At 35.3% G+C, this 27416-nt stretch overlaps 1 protein-coding gene across 4 annotated transcripts; it reads left to right on the forward strand.

Moving 5' to 3' along the window:
- Nucleotides 1-1447: 1447 nt before the first annotated feature.
- Nucleotides 1448-27416, forward strand: LOC121421490 (serine/threonine-protein kinase BRSK2-like). Of its 4 annotated transcripts, none has more exons than XM_041616218.1 (14): nt 1448-1573; nt 2881-3021; nt 9395-9545; nt 11499-11567; nt 12951-13097; nt 15319-15353; nt 16342-16399; nt 17869-17981; nt 18385-18485; nt 18974-19097; nt 21172-21465; nt 22554-22683; nt 24937-25117; nt 26282-27416. In XM_041616218.1, the coding sequence occupies exons 1-14, from the start codon at nt 1482-1484 to the stop codon at nt 26569-26571; spliced, it is 1926 nt and encodes a 641-aa protein (XP_041472152.1). In that variant the 5' UTR covers nt 1448-1481; the 3' UTR covers nt 26572-27416. The 4 variants fall into 4 exon arrangements, with proteins under 4 accessions (XP_041472152.1, XP_041472154.1, XP_041472151.1 ...); XM_041616220.1 differs by having other exon boundaries at nt 21175-21465; XM_041616217.1 differs by having other exon boundaries at nt 1454-1573; nt 16339-16399.

Raw genomic sequence — 27416 nt, forward strand, 5'->3', positions numbered from 1 at the left:
TAGATTTCAAGATTTCACAAAGTTCAGTTTATTTGATTGTACAAGATCTAGATCCTCGATGATATACTGACGATTAAGCCTGGTTTTACAGACTTACTCGTAAAATTAGTGTTTACTGCAACTACTGGCATTTCTCTTTAACAGCAAAGACAATAACTGCAGTCTCTGCCTAGATTATAGGCTTGTAGATGTTTTAAATTGATAAATTTTGGTAATCCACCAGTTCAGAAAAAGTTGCACCAGTGACCACCATCGGACAGGCAATTGTGGACCGCCTGCTTCAAACTCGGCCATAATATGCACCTTATATTTAAATCTAGTCCCTTTTCTGGCTATTTTGATACTCCCATGATACTAAAATATTCTTGTCTCTTTGCCCGTTTCAACGCAGTTTTATGCATCTCTTGATCATATATGCACATGCTAGACATTGATTTCAGCGTTGCATTGCTTGCCTTACTTTTACTTTGAATTATTCAATGGACTCAATTTTTTGTGAACTTATTATGATGGTGATGACCATTAATGATTGTTGCTTTCTAAATCAAATGGGTATAGTTCGTGAGTGAATTAACTTCTCAGGAGAGAAGAAGAGAGTGGCAGAGAGAGAGAAGAGGGGGGGGGGGGGGGCAAAGAACATGATGCATTTATTTTGAGTAAAAATTATCCTTCTTTTCACAAACTGGCAGATAAGTGTACTGCTCTAGATATGGTAATTCAGATATTGCTCCTGAATGTTTTCACTTAAGAAAATACACAATATCCTTTAGCACTCTGAGAAAAATTTCACATCAATTGTAAGATCTGATTTTGAATTTGGTGATTCTTTATTTAGATGTTACCCAAAGTGATCTTTACATTTGTATTTTTTACAACTTCCTATCTTTTTCTCTCCCTTTATATTCCTCCTTTTTGTATTCTTCTGTCTTTTTCTCAATAATCTATCCTTCCATTTTTTAGTTTTTCCCCCCCCCCTCTCTCCACACATTTGCTCCTCTCTTTTTCTCTCATCTGCTTTCATCTTTTGTCTTTTTGTATCCCCTCTCTCCTTTCTGTCTCATCTATCTTTACCTTCTGTCTTCTTGTATCTCCTCTCTCCTTTCTGTCTCATCTATCTTTACCTTCTGTCTTCTTGTATCCCCTCTCTCCTTTCTGTCTCATCTATCTTTACCTTCTGTCTTCTTGTATCTCCTCTCTCCTTTCTGTTTCATCTATCTTTACCTTCTGTCTTCTTGTATCTCTTCTCTCCTTTCTGTCTCATGTATCTTTACCTTCTGTCTTCTTGTATCTCCTCTCTCCTTTCTGTCTCATCTATCTTTACCTTCTGTCTTCTTGTATCTCTTCTCTCCTTTCTGTCTCATGGATCTTTACCTTCTGTCTTCTTGTATCTCCTCTCTCCTTTCTGTCTCATTGTCTTTACCTTCTGTCTTCTTCTCTCTCTCTTCATTTGTCTTTCTCTATTATTTCCTTCTATCAATCCAATGAAGGTGGAGCGAGAGATAGCAATAATGAAGTTGATTGAGCATCCGCATGTCTTGGGGCTTTATGATGTCTACGAAAATAGGAAATATCTGTGAGTATATTCTAGTCGTCATGGAAACACAATTTTAAAGTACGTTTGTAAATTCACAATGACATTTACCTCTCTATTCAGTTGTGGTGGTGGTGAGGGAGGGGGGGGGGGGTTAAGTGCTCTCTATTTTCTCCTCATATTTTTGCATGGTTATGTATCTCTGTCTTAAGAATACTGCATAATCAAATCATGTGCAATTGTGAAATCTGAAGTCTTTTGGTTTTCAGCTAAACCTGTATAAAATTGAAAGAAGTAGCCCCCCCCAAAATGTCTCTTTTAAAAAAAATACTCTTAGTTTTTGCTAGATCCATAAAAGGCATCGTATATTTTTTATACTATGACAGTATTTATTGTATTGTGATTGTGGTAGTGGTGGTAGCCATAGTATTAGAAATAATAATCGTAGCAGTAAAAGCAACAGCATGTAGTAGAAGTAGTGTAGTAGAAGTAGTAGTAGTAGTAGTAGTAGTAGTAGTAGTAGTAGTAGTAGTAGTAGTAGTAGTAATGGCAGCAGCAGCAGTAGCAATAGTATAGTATTAGTAAGAGTACTAGAAATAGTTGCACTAATATCAGCAGCAGCGGCACCAATATTATTATTATTATAATTAGTAGTATTAGTAGTAGTTGTAGTAGTAGTAGTAGTAGTAGTAGTAGTAGTAGTAATGGCAGCAGCAGCACTAATTATTTAGTAGTAGTATGAATAGTAGAAATAGTAGCAGTAATATTGGCAGCAGCAGTATTATTAGTATAATAATAATTATTATTAGCAGTAGTAGTAGTATTAGTAGTAGTAGTAATAGTAGTAGTAGTAAAGGCAGCAGCAGTAGTAATAGTATAAGAGTAGTAGAAATAGTAGCAGTAATAGTAGTGGCAGTATTATTATTATTATAATATTAATCATTATTATTATTATTAGTAGTAGTAGAAGTAGTAGTAGTAGTAGTAGTACATGTAGTAGTAGTAGTATTAGTAGTAGTATTAGCAGTAGTAGTACTAGTAGTAATAGTAGTAATATTAGCAGCAATACCAGTAGTAGTTATAGTATTAGACTAGTAGAGTGTGCTATTCTTATGATTATCAGATTAATTGATAATTTAGTTGTCATTTATTAAGAAATAGTATAGTTTAGTATGTAATGAGCATATTAAAAATACTTGTCTTTTTCCTTATTGATTGCTGTGATCTTCCTCTTTCTCATCTATCCTTCTCTTTTTCTCTATCTCTCACTCTCTCTTCCAAACTTCCCACTCACTCATTCTTTTCCATCTCATATTGACATATTCCCTCTCTGTTTCTCCACTTCATAGGTATTTAATCCTGGAGCATGTTGCCGGTGGAGAGCTTTTTGATTACTTGGTGAAGAAAGGGCGATTAACGCCAAGAGAAGCTCGACGATTCTTCAGGCAAATCATCTCGGCCATTGACTTCTGTCATAGTTACTCAATATGGTGAGAAAATAGTACTTTCTCTTTCCATCTATAGTCAGCATTCACAATAGAAGGGCCAGGGGGAGAGGTCAACTCTTGTACATATTTATTACCTGCTACCACAGAACTGCAATAAGTCAACGGGGAAAGTTATCTGTAAATAGCAAAAATAGGATATAGGTTTAAAAAAGGTGAAAATATTGAATACTATACACATCTCATGCTTGAATGAATTTCAAACATTTGTTCCGTCATTATTCCATGAAGATACAGGTGGCTAGTACACTACATTGCTTTTACATTCAGTCAAGTGTGGGTTATAGCTGGTAGGATGTACATTTTCAAGCTCAATAAAAATTTCAGAATTCATTCTATGCGACTTTATTTTATCTTGTCGGAAGGGGGGGGGTTGGGGTGACAGGCCACATATGTACCCCCCCACAAGAAAAAAGAGAATCTACTTGCCTGGGTTTTAATTTCATTAGATGATTCAAGAGTTCACAATTTGTTGCATCATAAATCATCACCTTTTCTGACTAATTTATTGTGTGCCTTGAATGTGAAGTTATGTGTGCTGATGTTCTGTTCAGCATGCTCTCGTATGTAAAGCAGATAACCGTAAGATCTGTCTAATATTCCTTCCAGATTGAGAAAGGGCGTAACGTTTACTCTCTTCAGTATGATAAAAAGTACAACAAATAATAATAATAATCTGCATTTATATAGCGCTTTACACATTGGAGCAACGTCTCTAAGTGCTTTACAGATATATTATTACCCCGATCATCTAATACTTGCATGCCCGCATACACTCCCTGGGGCGCATTCCAGCAAGAGTTCCAAGACTCAATTGCTATGCATACTACATATGCTTTTTCATCCTATCGGATACCCATTTAACACCTGGGTGGAGAGTGGCAAATTGTGGACTGACGCCTTGCCAAAGGACGCTAGACCATAGTGGGATTCGACACACGACCCTCTGATTACAAGGCGAGAGCCAGATCCGCTACACCACAGCACTTCTAAATGAAACAAAGTATATGCCTAGCATACATGCAATAAACTGTTTGACCAAAATATAAGACGTTATGCGTAATGTTGTATAAATAGTAGATTCATATATTTAAGATTTGTTGAGAGAAGGTGCACTATGTATTGCTTAGAAACAGTTCAGCATGCATTCAGTTTAATTAATACTAGCCTTTAAACATAGGCAATCATCATTATCGTTATTAATTTCGGCTTCATCATGGATGCAAGCGACAATTACATATTATACCGTCGAATCGAAGGCTACATTTCCCAAGGCAGTATGATCCATTAAAAACCGTATCTGCCGCTGGTTAGGAAGAACAACTGTCAGAGAACAGTATCAAATAGAGGTAGCAATTTGTGAGAGCATTTTATCAAAACCAAGTACTTCTGTATGATCTCAACTGCTTAAATACTGCTAGGGGATGTAAATTGATACGTTTCAGACATTCTGGTAGAAATGATTTAAGTCAAAATTAGTTCTTGACTTTATACTTTCATACCCAATGTTTCATAAAGCTTGCTATGATAACATGAAATAGCAATGCAAAGCTAAGGAAATAATTGAACTTGATTGGCTTTTAAGCAATTTTTGTTTAATCGTGCATTTGTTATTCTTACTAGTCTTTATCAAAAGACCCTGAAGTATGAAAGTTATCTTTTTTGAGATTTTTAACAATTAAGAAAGAAAAAAGAAACATGAAATAAGAAAATTACTAATAGTGTTCAATAGATGAATTTCTACTGTGTTGTGCTAAAAGATCAATTCAATTCAAGAATACCAAGGATAATGATCAGAATTTTGTTATAGCACTAAGAATTTTTTAACCTCAAATTCATCTATGAAACTTCTAAAAATAAAATAAATCTCTCAGATCTTCTACAGTTTATACCAGGGCTTTTGTTTCATAACTATACGATGTATGTTTCACTTTTACTTTCCTGAAAATATGTTTATTTATTTATTTTTTGGCTCAAGCAAACCACTATGTAATATATGTGGGTTTTAATATTGTATCTGATGCATCATGTGACTTATTTTTTGAAAGTCACGTTCACAAACTGATTATGATGTCGATATAATAAGACCTTGGAATAAACATGCAAGCAATAATTTGCTGTGTAAAAGCTAATTTTTGCTTTTAGAAGACCAATTTATTATTTTGCGATTTACAGAGAACCTTCCCTGGTGAGTTATTGTTAGTTTTGGGGGACCTGGTCACGAAATCTGTAAATTGCCAATTCGTCTACTGCCAACTCATTCACTTGCCACATGGTCTACTTTCATTTAGTCTAATGCCATTCTGTCCATCAACATTTCGTCTAACAACCATTTGTTCCAATCATCACTTCTTCTAATTACTGTTTCGTCTATGACCATTTCATCTCATAACCAGTTGGTCTAATATCCATTTTATTTTCTTCAGTTTGCACAATTAACAAAATAGTCCAATTAGATCGAATGGTATATTGACTAAATGGCTGTCAGATCAACTGGTTATTAGATTAGAATGGTGGATGGCTGAATTGGAAATTAGACCATAGTGATAGGGGACAAACTGACGGAAGACTAAATGATAATACGCAAGTTGGCAATTGGACGAATTGACATTAGACGAATCGGAAATAAACCAAACATACATCCCAAATTTCTGATGAATTCTTGGCCAATTGGCCATCATAATTTGTACCACATTATTAATTCATTTAATTGCACCATGACCAGTGAAAGAGGACAGAAGTTTATTGTGGGGCCCCCACTTTGCAATTGACCTACATGTATATACTTGGGGTCAATCCTTCTCGAAATTCCGAAAATCATACACCGCCTACTGGAACAGAACAATCATTGAAAAAAGCAAACAAGAATTTTATAATCCCGAAATCAAGAGATTGACAGTATTGTGATACAAGACATTTGAAGTCAAAACACTACAGTTTCCAAAAGGACGAGAGAAATTATTTCACAGCAAAGAATTAGCCCATAATCCCCCAACAAGGATCGGAAATTCAATCCTGTCTTCGAACAGGACTCCCAGGGACTTATAGGAAGTCATTCAGGAAATCAAGCTCTGCTTGGTTTGAACACACGCAGTATTCCTCTACATTTTCCTCTGTGAGGAAATTATAGACTGTTATTTCATTTTTTTATTAATATTATGATCTTGGATTTCCAAGCAATTATTCAAGATAGCTCTTTTTGTGTTTTTGTAAAGTGGAAGAAAATCTCTAAAGTAATAATGAAAGATGTTTTTCTAAAATACATCAAAATTGGTGTATGTTGTAATGTATTGGAATTGCCAAAAATATGATAAATTAATAAAATTCTGTCAAGAGATGCATGCACTATACACAGAAAGGCATGGGACTACAGATTTGGACTTTGTTAAAAATAAAACCATTCTACATATAGACTGTGTTGTACGGTGTCATGATTGGAAAATTATTACTTTTAGAACATGAATCATTGGATTGAATATCCAGAAAATATATGACTATGAAGTATTTCTGCTTTTGGCATTTTGTTATCACAGGTTGTTTGAACCACTTGTCAGAGCCTCTTTTTATTAGTACTACCCAATATTGTCCAATGAATTTTAATATCAGTGGCATATCAATATCGTTTTTTTTTCTCTCTGGCATGCTTAATCATGCAAAGTTTATGCTTTAGGCATTGTAATATGACCAAGGCTTTGACAAAGTGAATGACCCTTATTTATTATTAGGTGCAATTTTTGGAGGTATATGTAATGAGTGGCAGGAGGGCAACAGCTCATTGACCTATCATCATCTTGCTTTAATATTTTGTGCTGCATGCATCAGAAGTATTTAATCACAATAATTATGATGATACTAATAGTAATGATAATTATATTGATGATGAGGATTAATGATGATAATAGTGATGATAATGATGACGATGATGATAAGGAGGAGGATGATGATGGTGATGATGGTGATGATGATGGTGGTGATGATGATGATGTTGATGATGATGATGATGATGGTGATGATGGTGATGATGATGGTGATGATGATGATGGTGATGATGATGGTGATGATGATGATGATGATGATGGTGATGATGATGATGATGGTGATGATGATGATGAAAAAAAAAAAAACTTGAATGTTTTCTTACAGATAAATGGTGCTATACAAATGCTCTTCATCATCATCATCAAATAAAATAATCATAAGATAGAAACACATAATGATTTCCAGTATATGCCTGATTTAATATATTCATTTATTTGCAGTTTTATTCATACAGGGTAGCATTGTCAATTTCAAAACTGCTTTCCACAATGGCACTGTCTGCTTAACATACAATTTGTTAGAATTAATATAATTGAATCAGTAATATATACATAATTAGGGGAGACCGGGGATAGTTGGAACATGGGGTAAGTTGAAACATTGTTATTTTCTTTAAAGCCTGTAAAATAAATTTATGCAATACTGCCCCCCGGAGGGGCCACTTACGTTGACGAGTGGATACCATGCGCGACCAAAAAACACGTAAAAAGGATGTCTTTTTCACGATAGGGCACGTTACGTACGTAACGTGATAAGGGTGTCAAAAACACAAAAATAATGAAAAAAGGGTATCTATTTCGCTAGGAAAATTACGTGTTTAGGGTTTAATTTGCGGGGATGATAAAACAAAATTAAAATGTTTTATAAAGGATGTCGTTTTTGCCCCAACACTTCGTGTTTAGAGTCCGATTTGCGCGAGGTGTAGAAGGTGGCGTCGTACTAAACCAAATAAGGTAAAGCAGACGACCGAAGGACCCGTAACAATAAAACATTCCTGTACTTGTTTAGGGGTTCATTTCAGGGAATATTTGACAAGAGTATTGTTTTTTTTCCAATACTTGTTAAGGGTAGGGTTTCACACGCCAATACTTGTTAAGGGGTTCATTTTCAGAATATGGATATTACGTGTTTAGTGCTTTTCGAGACCCCTTGGTCGCGCATGGTATCCACTCGTGAATGGAAGTGCCCCCCCCCGGTACTGCCCTCAATTCATTGCAATAATAATTCAACACTTGTATTATTGATAGCAATAAACAGTGTTAAATTATTATTGCAATAAATTGAGGGCAGTATTGCATAAATTTATTTTACAGGCGTTAAAGAAAATTACAATGTTTCAACTTACCCCATGTTCCAACTAACTCCGGTCTCCCCTACATATTCACATACATATCTATAAACCCTGTTATTCAACATAACTCCATAGTCACTTTATACAGAAACTTCATATGATTCTTATGAGAAAGTTTCTATGGGACTGTCTTTTCCCAATTTAGTTGGTTTTCCCATTGTGGTCCCCTCAGGCTTAGTCACACACAAAGGAACAATGTGTTCAAACCGTTCATGTTTCAGTGTGTAAACATTCAAGGGAGCTCGGGTATCAGTTGTTTGGAAAAATTGCATTTACAATACTATTTGTCTTGTGTTGCCTTTGATAATGCTCACCTTCATTTCTCTGGGACATGGTTGTAAAAATAATGGTAATTTGCTTGTGATAGAAAATATTTCTTGTGAGGTCATTTATAAAAACACACATTAAGAAAAAAAAATCAAGATAATGAGGGAAAGGGGGAAAAGAGAATGGGAAGTGAGAATACAGGTGATTCACAAAGTGGCAATGATGATGATGATGATGATGATGATGACGACGAGAGCGGTGTTGGCTCAGTCGGTAACGCGTCTGCCCGTCGAACCAAAGATCGTGGGTTCGAGTCCACCCTGGGCGGATGACTGAAGCCAGTGCGTTGTGTGTAAACGTCTCTCCCATGTTTCATAGATGCAGGCTATGTTACAATGGAAAACACTCCGTCCCTTGGATAGGACGTTAAATGGAGGCCCCGTGTAGAGGAGAGTCACCACCTTTGCACATTAAGAACCCACTGCACTATTCGTATAAGAGTAGGGGGTAACCCCGGTGTAGTGGTCCACCTGCATTCCCCCCAATCAGTTATATCGGGAGGAGAGACCTGCGGGTCATAGTGATTCAGTTCGCTTTTCGCCTCCCAGGCACAGGTGACGCCAAACAAATAATAATAATAATAATGATGATGAGGAGGAGGAGGATGGTGATGATGATGGTGATGATGATGATCATGATGGTGATGATGGCGATGATGGTGGTGATGAAGATGATGATGATGATGACAATGGCGATGGTGAAGATAGTGTTCTCATCTGTATACCTTTAAGATGTTGGTGGTCAAACTGGCTGTGTCATAGTGGCTTTAATAGTCTTCTATTTCTTCACCATTTAGAAGTCCAAATTTTAGATATTTGTATAATCTGATTGATGAAAATATTGATTTTTTTGTCCTTGAAGTCACCGGGATCTGAAACCGGAGAATCTTCTTCTAGATGATAAGAATAACATCAGAGTGGCAGACTTTGGGATGGCATCACTACAACTAGACCAATCACTCCTGGAAACAAGCTGCGGATCTCCTCATTATGCATGCCCGGAAGTTATAAGAGTAGGTATCACTAAGAGGTGATGATGAAGTTTATTATGATGATGATCATGCTGTTGTTGTTGGGGGTGGTGGTGGCAGTGATGATGGTGATGATGATTGTGAAAGTAATGATTGTGGTGATGATGATGGTGGGTGGTGGTGTTGATGATATTTGTGAAAGTTATGTTATGATGATGATGATGAAGATGATGATGAAGATGATGATGGTGGGGGTGGTGGTGATGGTGGTGATGGTGAAAATGATGATGATGCTGCTGCTGATGATGATATTTGTGTTGATGGTGATGAATGATATTGGTGGTCTTGGTGATGATGACAATGATTGTTATGGTGGTAATATTGTTATTGTGTTGATGATATTGGTGGTGATGGAGGTGATATTTGTGATGTTATGATGATGATGATGGTGATGACGATGATGATGATGATAATGATGGTGATGATGATGATGATGAAGATGATGATGATAGGAAGATAGTGATGATGGTAATAACATTGATGATATTGGTGATAGGAGTATACTTATAGTTTCCGCCCTCACTTCTCACTTTATGTCTCTTAGTTTTTACCGACTTTTTACCGACTGATCTCAAAACGTTTTATTTACGCCTTTTCTCAACTTTATCCTTATTATGCCTACCGATCCCCACCCATTTATTTCTTCTCATTCTATCATCCATTCACCCTGTATGATACATGCCTAAAAACTAGCGTTGCACACTCGTATCCTCATTTCATTGCCCTCAGGTTAGGCACTCTTACATATCTTTCTCTTAATTTACTGTAATTTTTGTCATTCTTCCCTGCTCTCTCATTCCCAGGTGCCAGTCTGCACTGAGACCTAATACACAATCTGTCATTTAAAAAATTGGCAATCAATATTTCTAATTACTTTAGCTGCTCAGCTTACATGCCTACATCATTTTTATCAAGGATAGCATCACTGATTGCATTTATTCCACATGGCCTAGTCATACTGATACATGTACATGTACACACACACACACACACTCACCACACGAGGAATAAATACACTCTCAAATACTGATGCCCTTAATACAAATTCCACATTACACACACACACGAGCTTACCCGCCCACACACACACACACACACACTCCTCTCTTACTCATTGCCACACTTTCAGAGAACCATAACCCCATGAATACGCACCAACACACCCACACACATACACCTAGACCCATCCATACTAACGGACAATTTCTCTCTCATGCACACACACACACAACCTTCCCCTCTCACACCCACCCATCCATTCCTATCCTCCCACCCTCTCACACACATCTTTACACACCCTGCACATATCATTCACTTTTTCACCCTCCCACACACACCGACACACACTCCCACGCAATATCAGCCCCTCAGAGAACCTATTAAATGTGCACGCCCATTCTACACACACACACACAAGCACCAAAAACCACCCCTTCTCATATACCCTCACTCAGACCACCCATACACTCCCTCCCTAAAACTCACACCCTTTCACCCTCCACCAACATGCACCCACCATTTCCTACACACCCACACACACATCCAACTCCTCCCACACCCCTTACACACCCTTAATACCATTATACATGTACCTGTATACATCCTCACACACACATGCTATGTGTTTATCCTTGCCCCATATCATATTATCTTTTTATCAATGACAAATCATAAGCTAGTACTATTATGCCTGTAAGGTATTAAAAGAATTGAATTTGATTTGCAATGAGGATGTGATTTTAATCTATGTTTCTTTTTTGTTTATAATAACAAATTTTAATGAAATGGCCATATTGATTGTTTATACATGTATATTTTTGGGGTAAAAAGATGTAAATTATTTTGAATAGTAACTTTGGAGACACTTGTTCTTCAGAAAAAATAATTGCATTAACAACCATTTTTGTTGTTGTATTTTCTCTTTATTTTTACAAGGGAGAGAAATATGATGGCAGGAAAGCTGATGTTTGGAGTGCAGGTGTTATTCTTTATGCTCTTTTAGTGGTAAGTTTGAAGTATTTATATTCACTTTAATCTAAAGCATACATCTCAGATAGTCCCAAGACTCCATTTTCATTACCATCCTTAAACTTGTTTATTGGAAACTAGATTAATGTGTAATGAGAATGCTTGATGAAGTAGTCTTGGAAGCAATCTTCTAAATTGGTTAGGAAAAACATCTCGCGATGTAGTTTTCAAGATCGCTTTGCCCCATTATACTGGTTTCAGCACCAGTGAGGACACAACCGTTTTTCGGGAAGCGATCTTCGCACATTTTGAGCATGCTACTCCACACACTGTGTGTATGATGGTGGGCCCCAAGTCTGCGCACCTAACAATTTGAGTTCAGATTTAACATGATTTTTTTCTTATTACACAAAATCTTTGAGTTGATAATGTTCCTTATATCATTAAGAGTAAGTGTACCAAATTTCTCATTAAAAAATAAAAGAAAATATAGGATTTTCTTGAAAAAACTGCGGGCAGTCATTTTCAGATTGAAAAAAACAATGGTACCCCATGTCTGCGCACTCATTCACTTTGCACACGTTTCGGGGATTTTGATGACAAAGGCTGCATTTATGAGGCTGTCACATGAAATGCCCTGAATTCATTATTTTTCCACCATTTTGAGTCGGATTTTTTAATGAATACCTGCCTATGTATTGCATTTGTAAAGTTCGTGCTCGTTGCGTATCTTCTTTAATTAGAATCGCGCAGATACGCGGGTGCGCAGACTTGGGAGACCGCGCAGACTTGGGGGAACTGACCATACATGTCTACACTGTTGTTTCAAATTTCAAGTGCTTATGAAAAACATTTTTGGGTAATAACAAAGCGATCTCCCAATCTCATTTCCTCAACCGGTTTCCAGTAAACTAGTTTTAGAAAGTTTAATTAGAATCAGGTCTGATACATGGGCTGAATCAATTTGTTCTATCAATTTGTACTTCTTTTTTTTCATTACACTAGGTCTAACATTCTCTTAGTCTAGTCCTTAAATGTAGTTTACTGCTGTGTTGGTTTAATACCAACTTTGTCTCCTTTTTTTATAATCAAAGTTTGGTTCACAATCAGTTCATCTGACATTTTAGAATAAGTTGTGTTAGATAATGCGGATACTAGATAAAATGGGTATCATTTAAACATGAAGTTAGACAAAATGGCAATCAGAGTAAATTGTAAGAGATGAAATGGTTTTAGATGAAGTAGGATCAACACTATGAAATGAGAACAATTTAAAGTATACAGAGTCGGTGAAAACCAACGGGCAAGTTACGAGTTTCAAGATGAATAAATTTCTGTTCATACAATATTGTAAAGAGAGTGGATATAAAATTTACAAATTGTTTTTTTCTTGTGTATCTTCTCTTTTCATTCTTAAAGGGGGCTTTACCGTTCGACGATGACAATCTTAGGAACCTGTTAGAGAAGGTCAAGCGAGGGGTCTTTCACATTCCACATTTTGTTCCGCCAGATTGTCAGAACCTGTTGAGAGGCATGGTAGAAGTGAATGCTGATAAGAGATTAACAGTGAGTGTGAATGGACCTTTGAGTTTTACTCCCCTTGTTGGTTTGGAAAATTCTCATTACCAAGATCAATGTATAGGGGTCTTAGAGGGCATGTCAGGAAGAATGCTTGTACACAAGACTGATAAATAGTCTGATCAGGCAAAGGTGATTGAGTACTGGCTTTCTGATATTGTTTTAAAATTATGATTGGATTAAAATCAACAATGCGTGAGACTGGTCACAATCTACAGCTGTTTTTCTTACATTTGTTTTGAAATTATGAAGGAATTATACTGAAAAAGTGATCCCCTTTCCCCATTTGAGGTAACCTGTAGCAATTTTCCCCTTATTTTGAGCTTCAATAAAAGCCTAAAAACCAATCAGCGTTTTATTGAATGCTGTGTATGAATGGATTCCATATAGTTCATATAGGGGCAGTGGCATAATAAAGCAAAAGTATTATCATGGTAGGCATGGTGGATAGGGAAATATTTTTTTTTTTAATTAGCAGCTATAAAAAAATGACCTTTTTCATACATAATCTAATTTTGTTATAGATATTGTCATGATATTTTGAAGATGATATCATACCATATTCCTTTTCTTTCATCTTTTCCTTTTTTTCTTCGCCATGAAAATGTTTTATCTATACACCAGTGTATAAGGTTTCCCTTCTTAAAAATCTACATTAAACTACATGATGATGGGAAACATAATGTTTGTGATGAGATTGTGTTTTCACAGATAATTCAGTTACCTGGCCTATATCATGACCATCAAATGTTCATGAATTATGTATGATACAATACAGTTGGCATATTAAAGTAGAACAGAGGCTGAATTTGCGTCATGGCTAGAATATCTGATAAGATGAAAAAAAAATGTATTCCCTTGAAATGTCAGTTCTACTTTTGCATATTGTCTAGAAGTTTCCATTTTTGAGACTATAGAAAATGATGAGGGGATCAATATTAATAGTAATAATAATATTACTTCTCTTATATAGCGCATAATAAACTGAAAGATTCTCTATGCGCTTTACAATAAAAGAAACAAAAACACATATAATACAAACAAAGAAATATACCTGTGAATTACTTAAAACTTACCGTTGTTACCAATAAAGTGATTACCAACACTACTCCTAGCTATGAGTTTCGGAGAAGATGGGTTTTGATAGCATATGTGATCTGCCATTCTGAAACAAAATCTTGGTTAGAATTGATTTTGTGAATTTTATTGAGCTTAAAATGAACATTCTCAAGCTTTTTTAATGGTTTATAACTTAAAAAAAGAAAACATCATTAATTCAGACCAGTACTTGATTGAATATTCTGTGAAAGCTTCAATAAATATGGAGAAAACTAGGTTTGAAGTTGTGGATTCCCACAAGCATAACTTTACAACTTCAAATTGTGACGGTATGAAGAAGAAAAAGAAGAATTTTTACAATTTATAGAGAACCTTTCCTTGAGACAAGTTTGTTATTTTTGGAGTGGCTGGTTACATACATTGTCAAGAAGGGTGTAGTGGTTTCACTGTACACCATGTTTTATTGAAACAAATACAAATCTTCTTCTTCGCCATGGAAAACTTTACTAGTTACGTCATATTGTCAAAAAGTTTCCTTTTTCAAGACTACTTTGAAAATGACATGGGGATCAACAGATTAGATGGTTTATATAAGGAAAGGAAATAGTGAAAATTGAATACCCGTATGTCTAAAAAAGACGGGCCCCTGGTTACTTTTTATGCGCAAAATAATCCTATCATACCAGCTTCTTTGTAAGTCCTGGGAGGTGTTTCACAAAGATTTGAGTATGACTTAAAGTTGCACCTAAATGCCTAGTTGCGTGCAGTATTTTAAAAAATGGCCACTTTGGTAAGATCTTGCCAAGAGGACACGCACTACTGCATATCAATCTATGATATTGTGCAATCCATTTCATTTCTTCATAGTAAGAGATATGATTAAAATAATCATTTTCTGACCTTAAGATTGAGTTGAATACCAACTCTGGGAGCATTTCATCAATGGCAAGGGTCAGGGGTTCTTTCAAATTTTTCTATTAGCCAATCACAGGCAAGGATTTCAATAGCTTGTAACAGTTGAAATTCACTGACAATATATTTTATGAAATATTTCCCTGGAGAGCAGCCCTATAAAGATGGAATGTGAAATGTAATTGTGTGAGAATATGCAGATTTAAATTTGAAATCTTTCTCTTTTCCCACTTTCTAGCTATCCCAAATCCAGAGACATCCTTGGTATGTTTTGTAAGTATCAAAATAGCTTGTTTTAGCGTGAAATACACTACATGATCTGACTATGATATTGTTTAATTAAGAAATTGCATTTTGCATTGTGCAAGTTCCCAAAAGTAAAATTATTTTGTTCAAGTTCAGCATAATGCTATGAATGCTAAAATCATCAAATTGCTTTGCAGTTATAGCCTTACTTCGACAGTAAAGTCAAAATCACCTTCGGGTCGAAGCCATTGATGACATTAATATCCAGAATTTATTTTGCCTCGTTCCTGCAGAGGTACATGTACTCAATCAAGATTCGAATTTTGATTTTAGTGCTCATTTCACAATTTACATGTAGAACTTTGAACGTTAAGAATTCATACTGTATGTTAGGAAGTACATATCAAGTGCATTATGATTTCCTTGAAAATCGATTGTATCATAACATTTTGTGTAGTGTGTGTCAGGCTTTAGTAACAGCATGTCGTGTGAAAGACAGATTGGTTTGCTCTCAATACATCAGATGATTTTACATATGGTGTTGGTCTTAGAAGCATAATGTATATTGACTGCCTTTGGACCCTTTTTTCACAAAACCTACTATTAAAATTGTGCAACAACATGTTATATCTTAGAAAAAAACAAAGCATGCAGTTATGGTATTCAGTTTTGTTGACAAGCTGGACGTTGGTTAAAATTTATGTGAGAGGAGCCTGTTTCAGCCTCAAAACTTGAATGCGTATTATGGGTATTTGAATTTATCATTAAATGTTAGGAAACTGCAGAAAAAAGAAGATTTTATTTAAAATTATAGGAATTTATTTCCATTACCAAAATAGAAATGTTATTAATATGATTTTTTTCTTTCTTAACTCTGAATCTTTCTTTCTTTGTTTTGCTTTATTTCCCTATATTTCTCATCGCTCTATCTCTCTCTTGCTTTCTTTCTCCTTTCCAACCTTCTCTCCATCATTCCTTTTCATCCGTTCTCTCTTTCATGTATATGATAAAGCAGAGGAACCAGAAACGAAAACCAACCAGAATCGGATATTCCAAAGAAACACCATATCAAAGTAAGTCTTTCACTTGACATCTAGGAATCGATTAAAGGGGTGGTCCAGGCTGAAAATATTTATATCTTAATACACAGAGTAGAATTCACTGAGCAAAACGCCGAAAATTTCATCACAATCGGATAACAATTGATCAAGTTATTGAAGTTTAAAGTTTAGCAATATTTTGTGAAAACAGTCGTCATGAATATTCATTAGGTTAGCTGATGATCTCCACTTTCCGTTATCTTATGTTATAACAAAAAAACATATTTTTTTCATTATTTCATACTTGGGTGAATGATATGTCTCCCTTGAAATAAGTTGCAGCAATGAATATCTATTGCACTAAATCAGTTGTCAATCCAATTTTTCTAGTTCTTGGAGGAAAAAATTTGATAAACCTAATTTCATATAATAAAATACAACAGAAGAACAAGTGGAGACGTGACATCATCAGCCCACCTAATGAATATTCATGACGACTGTTTTTACAAAATAACTTTGCTATTTGTTGTCCGATTTTGACGAAATTTTTGGCATTTTGCTCAGTGCATTCTACTCTATTTATTAAGCTATAAATACTTTCAGCCTGGACCACCCCTTTAATAGTCATCTGCTCAATTTCCTTTTCATTGGATTGTGTTGGTTAAAATTTTTGGAGTTATATAATTCATATTTTCTTCATTTGATATTATTTTTCTGTGATACTAACATCCAGATTTATGTGGCAAAGTTCTAGCTATGGACAAATTGGATGTGTCCATTGGCTAATAGGTCCTCTTGATGTCTAAATTAGGAGCAAAAAGCAAGAAAGTGTACTTATATGTTGGGATAAAGATATTAACATGACCAGGTTAATTGAAAAGACTTTTTGTCATTTCGCCATGTCTTACCTCTGGACAATGCTCTTCAAATTCAATGCAGTTACCAACAAATGTACAGGCCGTCAACACTCAACAAAGACATTAGTCTGTTATAAACCAGAAGGAGAAGAAGATGAAAAATTTGGCAAAGAAGAGAAAGTAAAGAAGGAAAAGAAGAAAACGAATAAAGTAGAAAGGAGAGAAGATAAATTTATTTATTTATTCGTTTCTGCATGTAATGACAATGTACATAGTGTGATCAACATAAAATTGAATACTTTAAATTCAACATAAAAAGAAATATAGTTATGATCATTTACATAACTGATTATCCCAAGGTTGCAGACATGCAGTGGTATGACAATATAAACAGATGCTTGAGCTGTTGTCACACCATTGGATATATGAAATACATACATAAATATAAAAGAATATTTAAAAGTCAAAACTAACAATTACACAAAGAAAAATAACCAAACAAATTATTATGTGCCACAACTATTTACAAATATTTACAAGGAGTGTGTGAGGCGTAACAAAATTGAAATTATATCAATCTTTAAAGAAGAGGCATAACCTGTAGGTCTGTCTTATCAATATCTTTCATCCTATTTTTTTCCTTAGATACCTCCAATTTTGGGTGATGAAGATGTTGACCCTGATGTAATAGGCAGTATGACATCTTTAGGGTGCTTCAAAGATAGACCAAAACTTCTACGCAATCTTTTATCGCCACAGTAAGTTCAGAACTTATACTCCAATTAAAGTCATGATGATGATAATAACAATCGTTATCACATTTATGTTAATATTTAACATTGTAATGTTGGTGATAATACTGGTAGATATTTATTTGGTTATACATGTGGTGCATTATCTGTGCAATTTGTAGAAATTTGATGGGATTTTGACTTTTCTTCCTCTTTTTTATAAAACAAATAATGCATGGGATAAAATGTGTGTTTTCATGGCAGTGTAGACATTTTGGGTATTCACATTGATGTGCAAACGCACCCAGGGTAATGTAAGAACTTTGTACTTGTAGCTCCATTGTAAATACCCTTGAGTGTGCTGCATTGCCACTGACTCTCTCTCTCCTGTGGATTATTTGTTTTATTAATGAGTCTTTTATTCATGCAGTCACAACTCAGAGAAGGTGATCTACTCATTATTGCTGGATAGGAAACAAAGGAAGCCCAGCTTTGAAGATGAGTTAGAATACAGAACCAGATCAGATTCAGGTAGGTAACACTACAGTCCTTCTCAAAATAAATCATACATTTTTTAAATGGCTCTCAAATATAATGTAAAGTTAATTGATTTTTTTGTAGATGCATTGTAGATCTATCCCAGCACAAGGGATATAATGGCAATATCGAATTCCACATGAGAGATTTAATTCTTTTACCAACATTTGTGCTTGCTTTGAAGTTTTTTATAATCTTCTCTTCTTTTTATCATTTCATATTAGGAAAGTATGCCTATTCCGTTTTATGTTAAAAAATTCCCATAGGAATTTCATCATACGAATTTGAAGTTCCATGTAAGATCTCATTAGGCGGGGAATGTTTAAGAATGTAGCATATTTTAGCCAACTTTTCTGACAAGTGTTGCAAAGTTTTAAAATGCGGGTACCGTAGTCTAGTGGTTACTACTCTACAGAAGGTCCCAGTTACCCGCAATGATTTTTTATTTTCATTTGATTTTCATTCATTACGTATATATGTAGCTGATCCGCCTAGGAAGAGAGTAGACTCATATCACAGAAGAAGATCAGAAAGGAAATCTTTTGATATGACGAGAGATGGGTCCATGTCACCGGCCAGGAGAGCAATGTCACATCACAACTCAGGGTGAGCTTCTATTACTTTTTTATTTATTCAGTAATCGATTCATTTATTTATTTATTTTATTTCATTTATTCAATTCATTTATATATTTGATAATAATACATGTGAGTTATAAAATGCCAAATTCACTCTGTAGAATGCTCAAGTGCATAAAAGAATTTAAGAAAAAATAAAGGTTTTAAGAACATTTGTTATTTATTCATTCATTAATTATATTTTTATTTGAACCATTTATTATTTGATTGATACATATATTTATTTATTTGTTTATTTATATATTTATTTATTTAGTATTTATTTTTTGTTGGTCATTTATTTGTATATTTATTTATTTATTCATCTATTCATTTGCTTAACAATTGTTTATTTATTTATATATCTTTATATCTACCTGAATATCTATCTATCTATTCATTTATCCATCTATTTGTTTGGATATTTAACTATTGTTGAATATGAACCAAGGAAACGCTTATTAAAGGTCAAGTCCACCTCAGAAAAATGTTGATATGAATCAAAAGAGAAAAATCAGACAAGCACAATTTCAGCAAAATCGGATGTAAAATAAGAAAGTTATGACATTTCAAACTTTCGCTTATTTTCAACAAAATAGTTGTATGAACGAGCCAGTTATGAGAGAGTTGATGATTTCACTCACTCACTATTTCTTTTGTTTTTTATTGTTTGAATTATACAATATTTCAATTTTTACGAATTTGACGATTAGGACCTCCTTGCCTGAAGCACAAAATGTTAAAATAATGGAATTCCACGTGTTCAGGGAGGAATGAAACTTCATTTCACATGACAATGACGAGAAAATAAAAATATTTCATATAATAAAATACAAAAGAAATAGTGAGTGAGTGATGTCAACAACTCTCTCATTTGGATGTAACTGGCTCGTTCATATAACTATTTTGTTGAAAATAAGCGAAACTTTAAAATGCCATAACTTTCTTATTTTACATCCGATTTTGATGAAATTTTCAGTGTTATGCTTGTTGAATTTTTCTCTTTTTATTCAAATCAAGTTATTGTTGGGGTGGACTTGTCCTTTAAAGACTTGAGTTTGAACCACCAGACCATGATGTTTCCATCTACTGGGGAGTGCTTCATGAAACAAATAATCCGTGATTTCACTGACTACTGTTATAAGCTACTGAAATCCTTGCATCTGATTGGTTCAGAGCAAATCAGTCAGTGGAAATTATTGACAAAATGTTTCATGAAACACTTCATGAAAGAAATAGTGATTATGACTGAAAACTGTTACTGAAAGGTACTGAAATCCTTGATTCTGATTGGCTCAGATCAATTAGTCCGTGAAGATCATGGATTTTTTGCTTCATGAAGCACTCCCCAGAATATTCTATAATTAGTAGATAATTATTGACATGCTAGGTAAAGAGGTCCTGGGGTGACAGATCCTTTTATGTTGCTGGTCGCCGTTTGTGGAAATCACTCCCATTGGATATTAAGTCTTGCCAGTCAAGAGAGCTATTCCACAACAAAGTGAAGACTTACCTCATGAAGGAAGCACTTCCTTAATTGTTGTTGGATTAGGCCTACTTTTTATTTTGACTACTAACTTTAACTGATTGTGTCTTTTCTTTCTTGTCAATTTTTTAATTTCTATGTATTTATTAAATCGATTTTCTGTATTATAAAAGTGTTTAATTATGCGCCTTGAGTGTCATCGACAGATCGATAGACAGATATGTGCGCTATACAAATATTCAATTGATATCATTATTATTTCTATTCAATTCAATTTCTGCTAGTTCACAATTATCCAATTGCAATTATCTATGCATCAAGGATTATAGTAACCTTTGCAATTATTAATGAATTCACATTTTGATTATACTATCTGATATTTCTATTTAACAATATTTGCAATTATTAATTATTATTCATTTCAATGATATGTATTAATTTATATGTAAATGCATCACAATTCGGCTTGGCCGCCATGATGTATGAGTTTTATCAAATAAACCATCTATCTATCTTTCTGTCTGTCTGTCTGTCTATTGTAATATTATAAAGAATCAATTTGATATTCCATCTCCAGTAGATCAAGAAGCGTGACCAGTAGCCCTCTAGCGTCCCCCACCCACAGTCCTAGGCAGGTCTGCAGGCAGCATTCTGGTAGCAGCCTGGTGTCGACAGGATCCAGCACCACGCCTCCAGCCAGCCCGACTGCGACCTCACTGCAAGGTCAACAGCAGCAGGGCCAGTCGACACCCTGGAGGGCGCGACTGAACAGCCTCAAGAACACCATCCTAGGATCGCCGAGGTTCCATCGACGCAAGATGCAGCCGGCGGAACCGGATGAACTCTCACTCACACCGGATAACTCACCAGAGTAAGAAGATGTTGTTTCTTTTTGTAGCATTTGATGGTTTAACCAGTGTTGAGTGCAAGCGAAGGCCATGTCAAAGGCCAGACTATGGCCATGGACTAATTGCCTGAGGCCTAGATTAAACATCCAAGAACTTCAAACGTCCAAGACCAAGGGTTAACGTCATAAATTGAGCATTTCTTGTCGACACTCTACACCTATTCAGTTAACAATAATATCAATAAAATTCAGTCCCTGTATAGTGCATGTCATGCACTGTTTAACTTCTCTAGAAGCTGTTCCAATTAGATTTGGAAATCATTATCCTGCATATATGCAAGCAAGCCTTTTACAGTGCACAAGCATTTCAAGGAATAAATCCTGCCAGATACCCATTTGCCTCATCTGGGATGAGTGGAGGACAATGTGGATCAATTTCTCACTTAAAGAAAATTATGCCGTGGCTGCGATTGGAACTCAGATCCTTTGCCTCAAAGTCAGGATGCTATTCCTCCAGGCCACAACGCCACACTATTGTGTTGATCTCATCCATACTCTAATTGTACTCTGTGCATTCTGTATACACCAAAATTTGTTTTGTCGCTCTATGAATCATTGCTTTCACATGATTTTGAAAAGCAACAAAACCTGGAAATAATCTAGCAATCTTAGTTTCATTTTTCACAGGAAAGGAGTAAAACATGTTCTGGATAGACTATTTTGCTCTTCTGAACCAATCTTGTTTCCTGGAAAAAAATTGTCATTACTGACATTTCCAGTTAAAGCTATCATGTAATATATATGTAGAACTGATTCTGTAGATCTTTCAATGAATGTATTTAGGAACACAATTATTTACTCCATTGCAAAACATTCTCATGAAACCCCATTCAGGTCAGTATATTAAATTGTCTGTAAATATGGTCTGAGGGTGCAACAGTTTAAAATATATGAACAGGTCAAATTTTGACTATTCTATTACATGTGGGCAGTCTAGGGAAATTGTATGGTCCAAATCTGTCTGAATGATTAGTGAAATCTATTGCATGGCTCAATATAAAAGATACATAGTGCATCCTTGCCTTGTACTTATCTTTCCTTTTCCTTAACAGAATGTCCAAGAAGTCTTGGTTTAGTAGCTTTATGGGAGCAGAAAGGGTCGTGGATGAGGAGCTGTCGATAGCTGTTCGAGATAAATCCATCAGTTCAATCAAGGCCGAATTAGTTCAAGCGTTTCTTACAGTAAGTAAACTTTGCAATCATTTTTAATGCAAGAAATTAATTGCATCATTAATCCATTGGAAACTAACCCATGTATCTGTGGGCTGGAGTCTATGGAAAGCATGTGTTATAGCAAAATCATTGGCCTGAATTTACAAAGATGGTTTTTAAAACCTTCGGATGAACCCATGGTTTATGCAGATTTCCTGTATAAATTATGCTTATTTACCACGACTATTAAAAAATGTCCAATGTTGATGCGCGCGCACTTTTGTCAGTGCGCCAAATTGATGCTTGTTGCTGTGGTTATCCATGCTATTTAATTCATGAGTCCACTGATTTGAATTATAAGTCCACTGTTCAAACAGTTGACTCATGAATAAAATACATGTAGTGTGAGTAACCATGGCAACAGGCGTCAATTTGGCGCACTGTGACAAAAGACGGCATCGCCATTGGACATTTTCTAATATACGCTGTAAATAAGCGTAATTTATACAGAAAATCTACATAAACCGTGTAGTCAACCGATGGTTTTCAAAACCACCTTTGGGAATTCGGGCCATTCAGTCTCCGTGGGGTTAAAAGGGAATTCAATGCATTTAGCTTTGTAAAACCACAATCTATTCATTTGAGGCAAAATAGATACAATTTTAATTATTTTTTTAGTAAATTCTAGCAATTTACTAATGATGCGTTCATTTTGATTGCATTAATAAGGGAATCTAATGCTTCACTATCTGTGTGGGACATATTTGTAAATTAAATCAATGCCAGATAAGTAAAAAAAAAAATTCAATTTGCAGGCAAGATAGTGAATATGTTAATAAGTAAATTTGATGCAATAAAAACTATGGGAGACAAAACCATTCAATCAAGACGGCAAAAGTCCAAGAAACTTACAATTTGAATGCTGCATTCATCTGATTGCGAGAAAATGATTGCATCAAGAAGGGATCTAAATGCATGAAATGCCTAGAGAGCCAAATCCATTGGCACAATGATTACCATCATTTATAACATTTTGTTGTATTCACTTTGAATGCAAGTGAGTGATCTCATTTATAAGGGAATACAAATTATTATACAAAAATCTGTAAGTTCAGTCAAGGCAGAATAAGTACAAGAATTTCTAGAAAGTAAATGCTGCAGTCACTTTCATTGCAAAAATGTTATATTGCATTAATAAGGCAATTGTGTACAAATTTCAATAATTTTTCACAGTCACTGTAGTGTCTAATAATGATAACGATATGCAACGTTTATATCTCGCTTACTAGTAATACAAATGTTTCCAAGCGCTGAATACTATTAACCCGGCTTTAGCATGGCTACCCTGATTGGGCGCTCAAGCATTCAAGCAATATTTACCGGATATCCATTTACTACACCTGGTTGAAGAGTGGCAAATGCAGATTAACGCCTTGCTAAAGGACTCAAGTGCTGTGGGTTGGATTTGAACCCCAGACCCACTGAGCCACAACACCTCTGTGTGCGCTGTGTTTTGTTTTGATTGCCAGAAATGATTGCAGAAAATAAGATTATTCATTATTATCAATCACTGAGAGAGAGAAGTCCATTCAATCTTGTAATCATGAAGTATGTACATGACATCAAAATGTCAAGTGATGTCATGTACAGCTTTGATTAAAGGGGAAGTTCACCCTGAAGAAAACTTTGTTGTAAAAATAGCAGAAAAATAGTAAAAATTATTGGTGAAGGTTTGAGGAAAATCCGTTAAAGAGTAAGAAAGTTATTAGAGTTTAAAATTCTGGATTTGTGACGTCATAAACGAGCAGCTGCCCCATGTGTTATGTAATATAAAATGTATGAAATTCAAATTTTGTATGGTTCCTGATGACTTAATTTTATTTTATTTTCATGATCGGGTGTGAAAAGATTTGTCTATTGATATACAAAAGTTACAGTGAAAACCATTTTCAATTTTCTGAGAAAATGACATTTCATTGATTTTTTACCATTCGCTATGTAGGAATGCTGCTCGCATATGACGTCACAAATCAAATAATTGAAATTCTAATAACTTTTTAATTATTTGATGAATTTTTCTCAAACCTTCGGCAATATTTTTTATTATTTTTTCTGCTATTTTTACAATAAACTTTTTGTCAGGGTGAACTTCCCCTTTAACTCATTAATAATGATAAATAGTCCAGAGACTAATCCGCTGGGCCACAACACTCCCCATTATATGCTTCCATGTGATTTCATTGATTAATATCTTATCCACTGATTTGTTTTCACCGATAATAGATTCCAGATATGAGCCACAGCGTGCATTCCACCACCTCCTTCAAAGCTGAGTTCAAGAGAGCTGGAAGCGGTGCCGTCTTTGCCAAACCCATCAAGTTCCAGGTCGAGATCTTGACCCCTGACGGGAGCGAGGCCGCCAAGGACAACATGGTTCATATTCTACACTTCCTTCTCATCTCAGGTAAAGGTCAAAGGTCAAATACATGTAGCAGTGACATTGATGATGATGATTGCGGTGGTGGCGGTGGTGATGGTGGTGGTGATGATGATGATGATAATGATGATGATGATGATAATAATGATAATGATGATTGTGGTGAGGGTGGTTGTGGTGATAATGATTGTGGTGGTGGTGATGATGATGATGGTGATGATGATGATGATGATGATGATGATGATGATAAAGATGATGATGATGATGATGATGATAATGAAGATAATGATTGTGGTGGTGGTGATGATGGTGATAATGATGATGATGATGATAATGATGATGATAATGATGATGATGATGATGGTGATGATGATGATGATGATGATAATGATGATGGTGATAATGATGATGATGATGATGATGGTGATGATGATGATGGTGATAATGATGATGATGATTGTGATGATGATGATAATGATGATTATGGTGAGGGTGGTTGTGGTGGTGGTGATGATGATGATGAAGATAATAATTTTGGTGGTGGTGGTGATGATGGTGATGATGATGATGATGATGATAAAGATGATGATGTTGATGATGATGATGATAATGAAGATAATGATTGTGGTGGTGGTGATGATGGTGATAATGATGATGATGATGATAATGATGATGATAATGATGATGATGATGATGATGATGATGATGATGGTGATGATGATGATGATGATGATGATGGTGATGATGATGGTGATGATGATGATGGTGATGATGATGATGATGATGATGATGATGATGATGGTGATGATGATGATGATGATGGTGATGATGATGATGATGGTGATGATGATGATGATGATGATGGTGATGATGATGATGATGATGATGGTGATGATGATGATGATGATGGGGATGATGATGATGAAGATGAGAGAAAGAACCACTACACACCGGTGATTCATGTCATATCACAGGCCTTCATATCACCATTAGTCTAGAGTAGCTGTTTTAAAAAAACCAGGGTAAAAGTATGCAGCACTTCAAAACATTGTATTAAGTGCTCCATATTATTAAATGATGCATGTGATTGCTATTATTATTATTATTGTTATAGACCAGATTGATTTGGTAAGGGATGGTACTTAAAGCATTTTCTTTTTTTAACATAATGTTGATTTTTCTTTCGTCTAGGTCCAATCAGGAGATTCCGTCGGCTGGTTGAACTCATCCAAACCCGTCTGTCATCCTCCCGCGTCAACTCAACCGAATCGCTTCCCGGCCCCATCCGGTCATCTTCGACGGGGAGCTCTTCCTCAACGAGTGTCGACTACGCCGTCTCACCCCGCCCCGTCAATCCCTCCTTCAGCGAAGACGACGGCGATGAGGTTTTTTCAGACGGCCGGTCGGTCTCTAGAGAAGGTCTGATGGCCGACGCTGCCAAGGATCGTGCCTGTAGTCAAGTATCAAATAGCATTTGCTGATGCAGCCCCACATACTTGTTTTTGTGTCTGCTGTTAATTTTTTTATCATGATAGTATGTGTTGCTTTCATTTCTCCTTTTTTGATATAGTATGTGATTTTTATACTATTGCTGTAGCATATGTTGTTGCCAAAAAAAGTATTTTGTTTGGATGGCCAAACATCATTTATTTGGAAAGTGTAAAGGGAATGCTTCATTTCTTTTCATTAGACATTGCAATCTTGCGTATATATTTTTCATTGCATTTCTGCCACCAGCAAACTGCCATGTTCATAGAGTGTAAAAGAATTCCGACAGCAAATGGAATGAATCATGACGGATACAATGCTTGAATATAATAGAAACCAACAGTCTTAGAGGTAACTTTTTTGGACAAAAGATTTCTACTTTTTCAACATATTTCAAGCCAAAAGCATCACCTTTGTAGTGTACAAATAGTCCCATTAGTAATCCTTTCCCAGTATTTTATCTGTTCTAGTTGAAATTCCCATTGATATTCCAGAATCAATAAAGTATGCAGAAGTCATAGACTTGACAGAAATACTAAGAATTTTTTTAATTTCTTGAAGATTAGTCCACTATCTGGCAAAAACTATATGGTATACCTTAAGGCGACCGCACCCCGTACGATTGGTCCGTGACCCAATTTCAGAATAAAATGTTGTAGAATTTGATGCTAACATTGAGAATTGGAATATCTTACTGTCTAATGTTCTAAATAACTGTACGAATACCTATCTTGAAATCTGTGACTATGCTATCATCCTTAGAATGAAAGGGAATTTAATATGTAGTCGTAATGACGTCATAGCAGTTGTATGATTGGCTACAATTTGAAACTAATTT

The sequence above is a fragment of the Lytechinus variegatus genome, chromosome 9 (genome assembly GCF_018143015.1).
Source record: "Lytechinus variegatus isolate NC3 chromosome 9, Lvar_3.0, whole genome shotgun sequence".
Taxonomy (NCBI): Eukaryota; Metazoa; Echinodermata; class Echinoidea; order Temnopleuroida; family Toxopneustidae; genus Lytechinus; species Lytechinus variegatus.

Coding starts and splice junctions, on each gene's coding strand:
- LOC121421490 (XM_041616217.1), top strand. CDS start 1,482: ATGAAGGTGGAGCGAGAGATAGCAATAATGAAGTTGATTGAGCATCCG. Junction 13,098..15,318: donor ATGCTGATAAGAGATTAACA/GTGAGTGTGAAT, acceptor CCCACTTTCTAG/CTATCCCAAATCCAGAGACA. Junction 17,982..18,384: donor CGCAATCTTTTATCGCCACA/GTAAGTTCAGAA, acceptor TTATTCATGCAG/TCACAACTCAGAGAAGGTGA.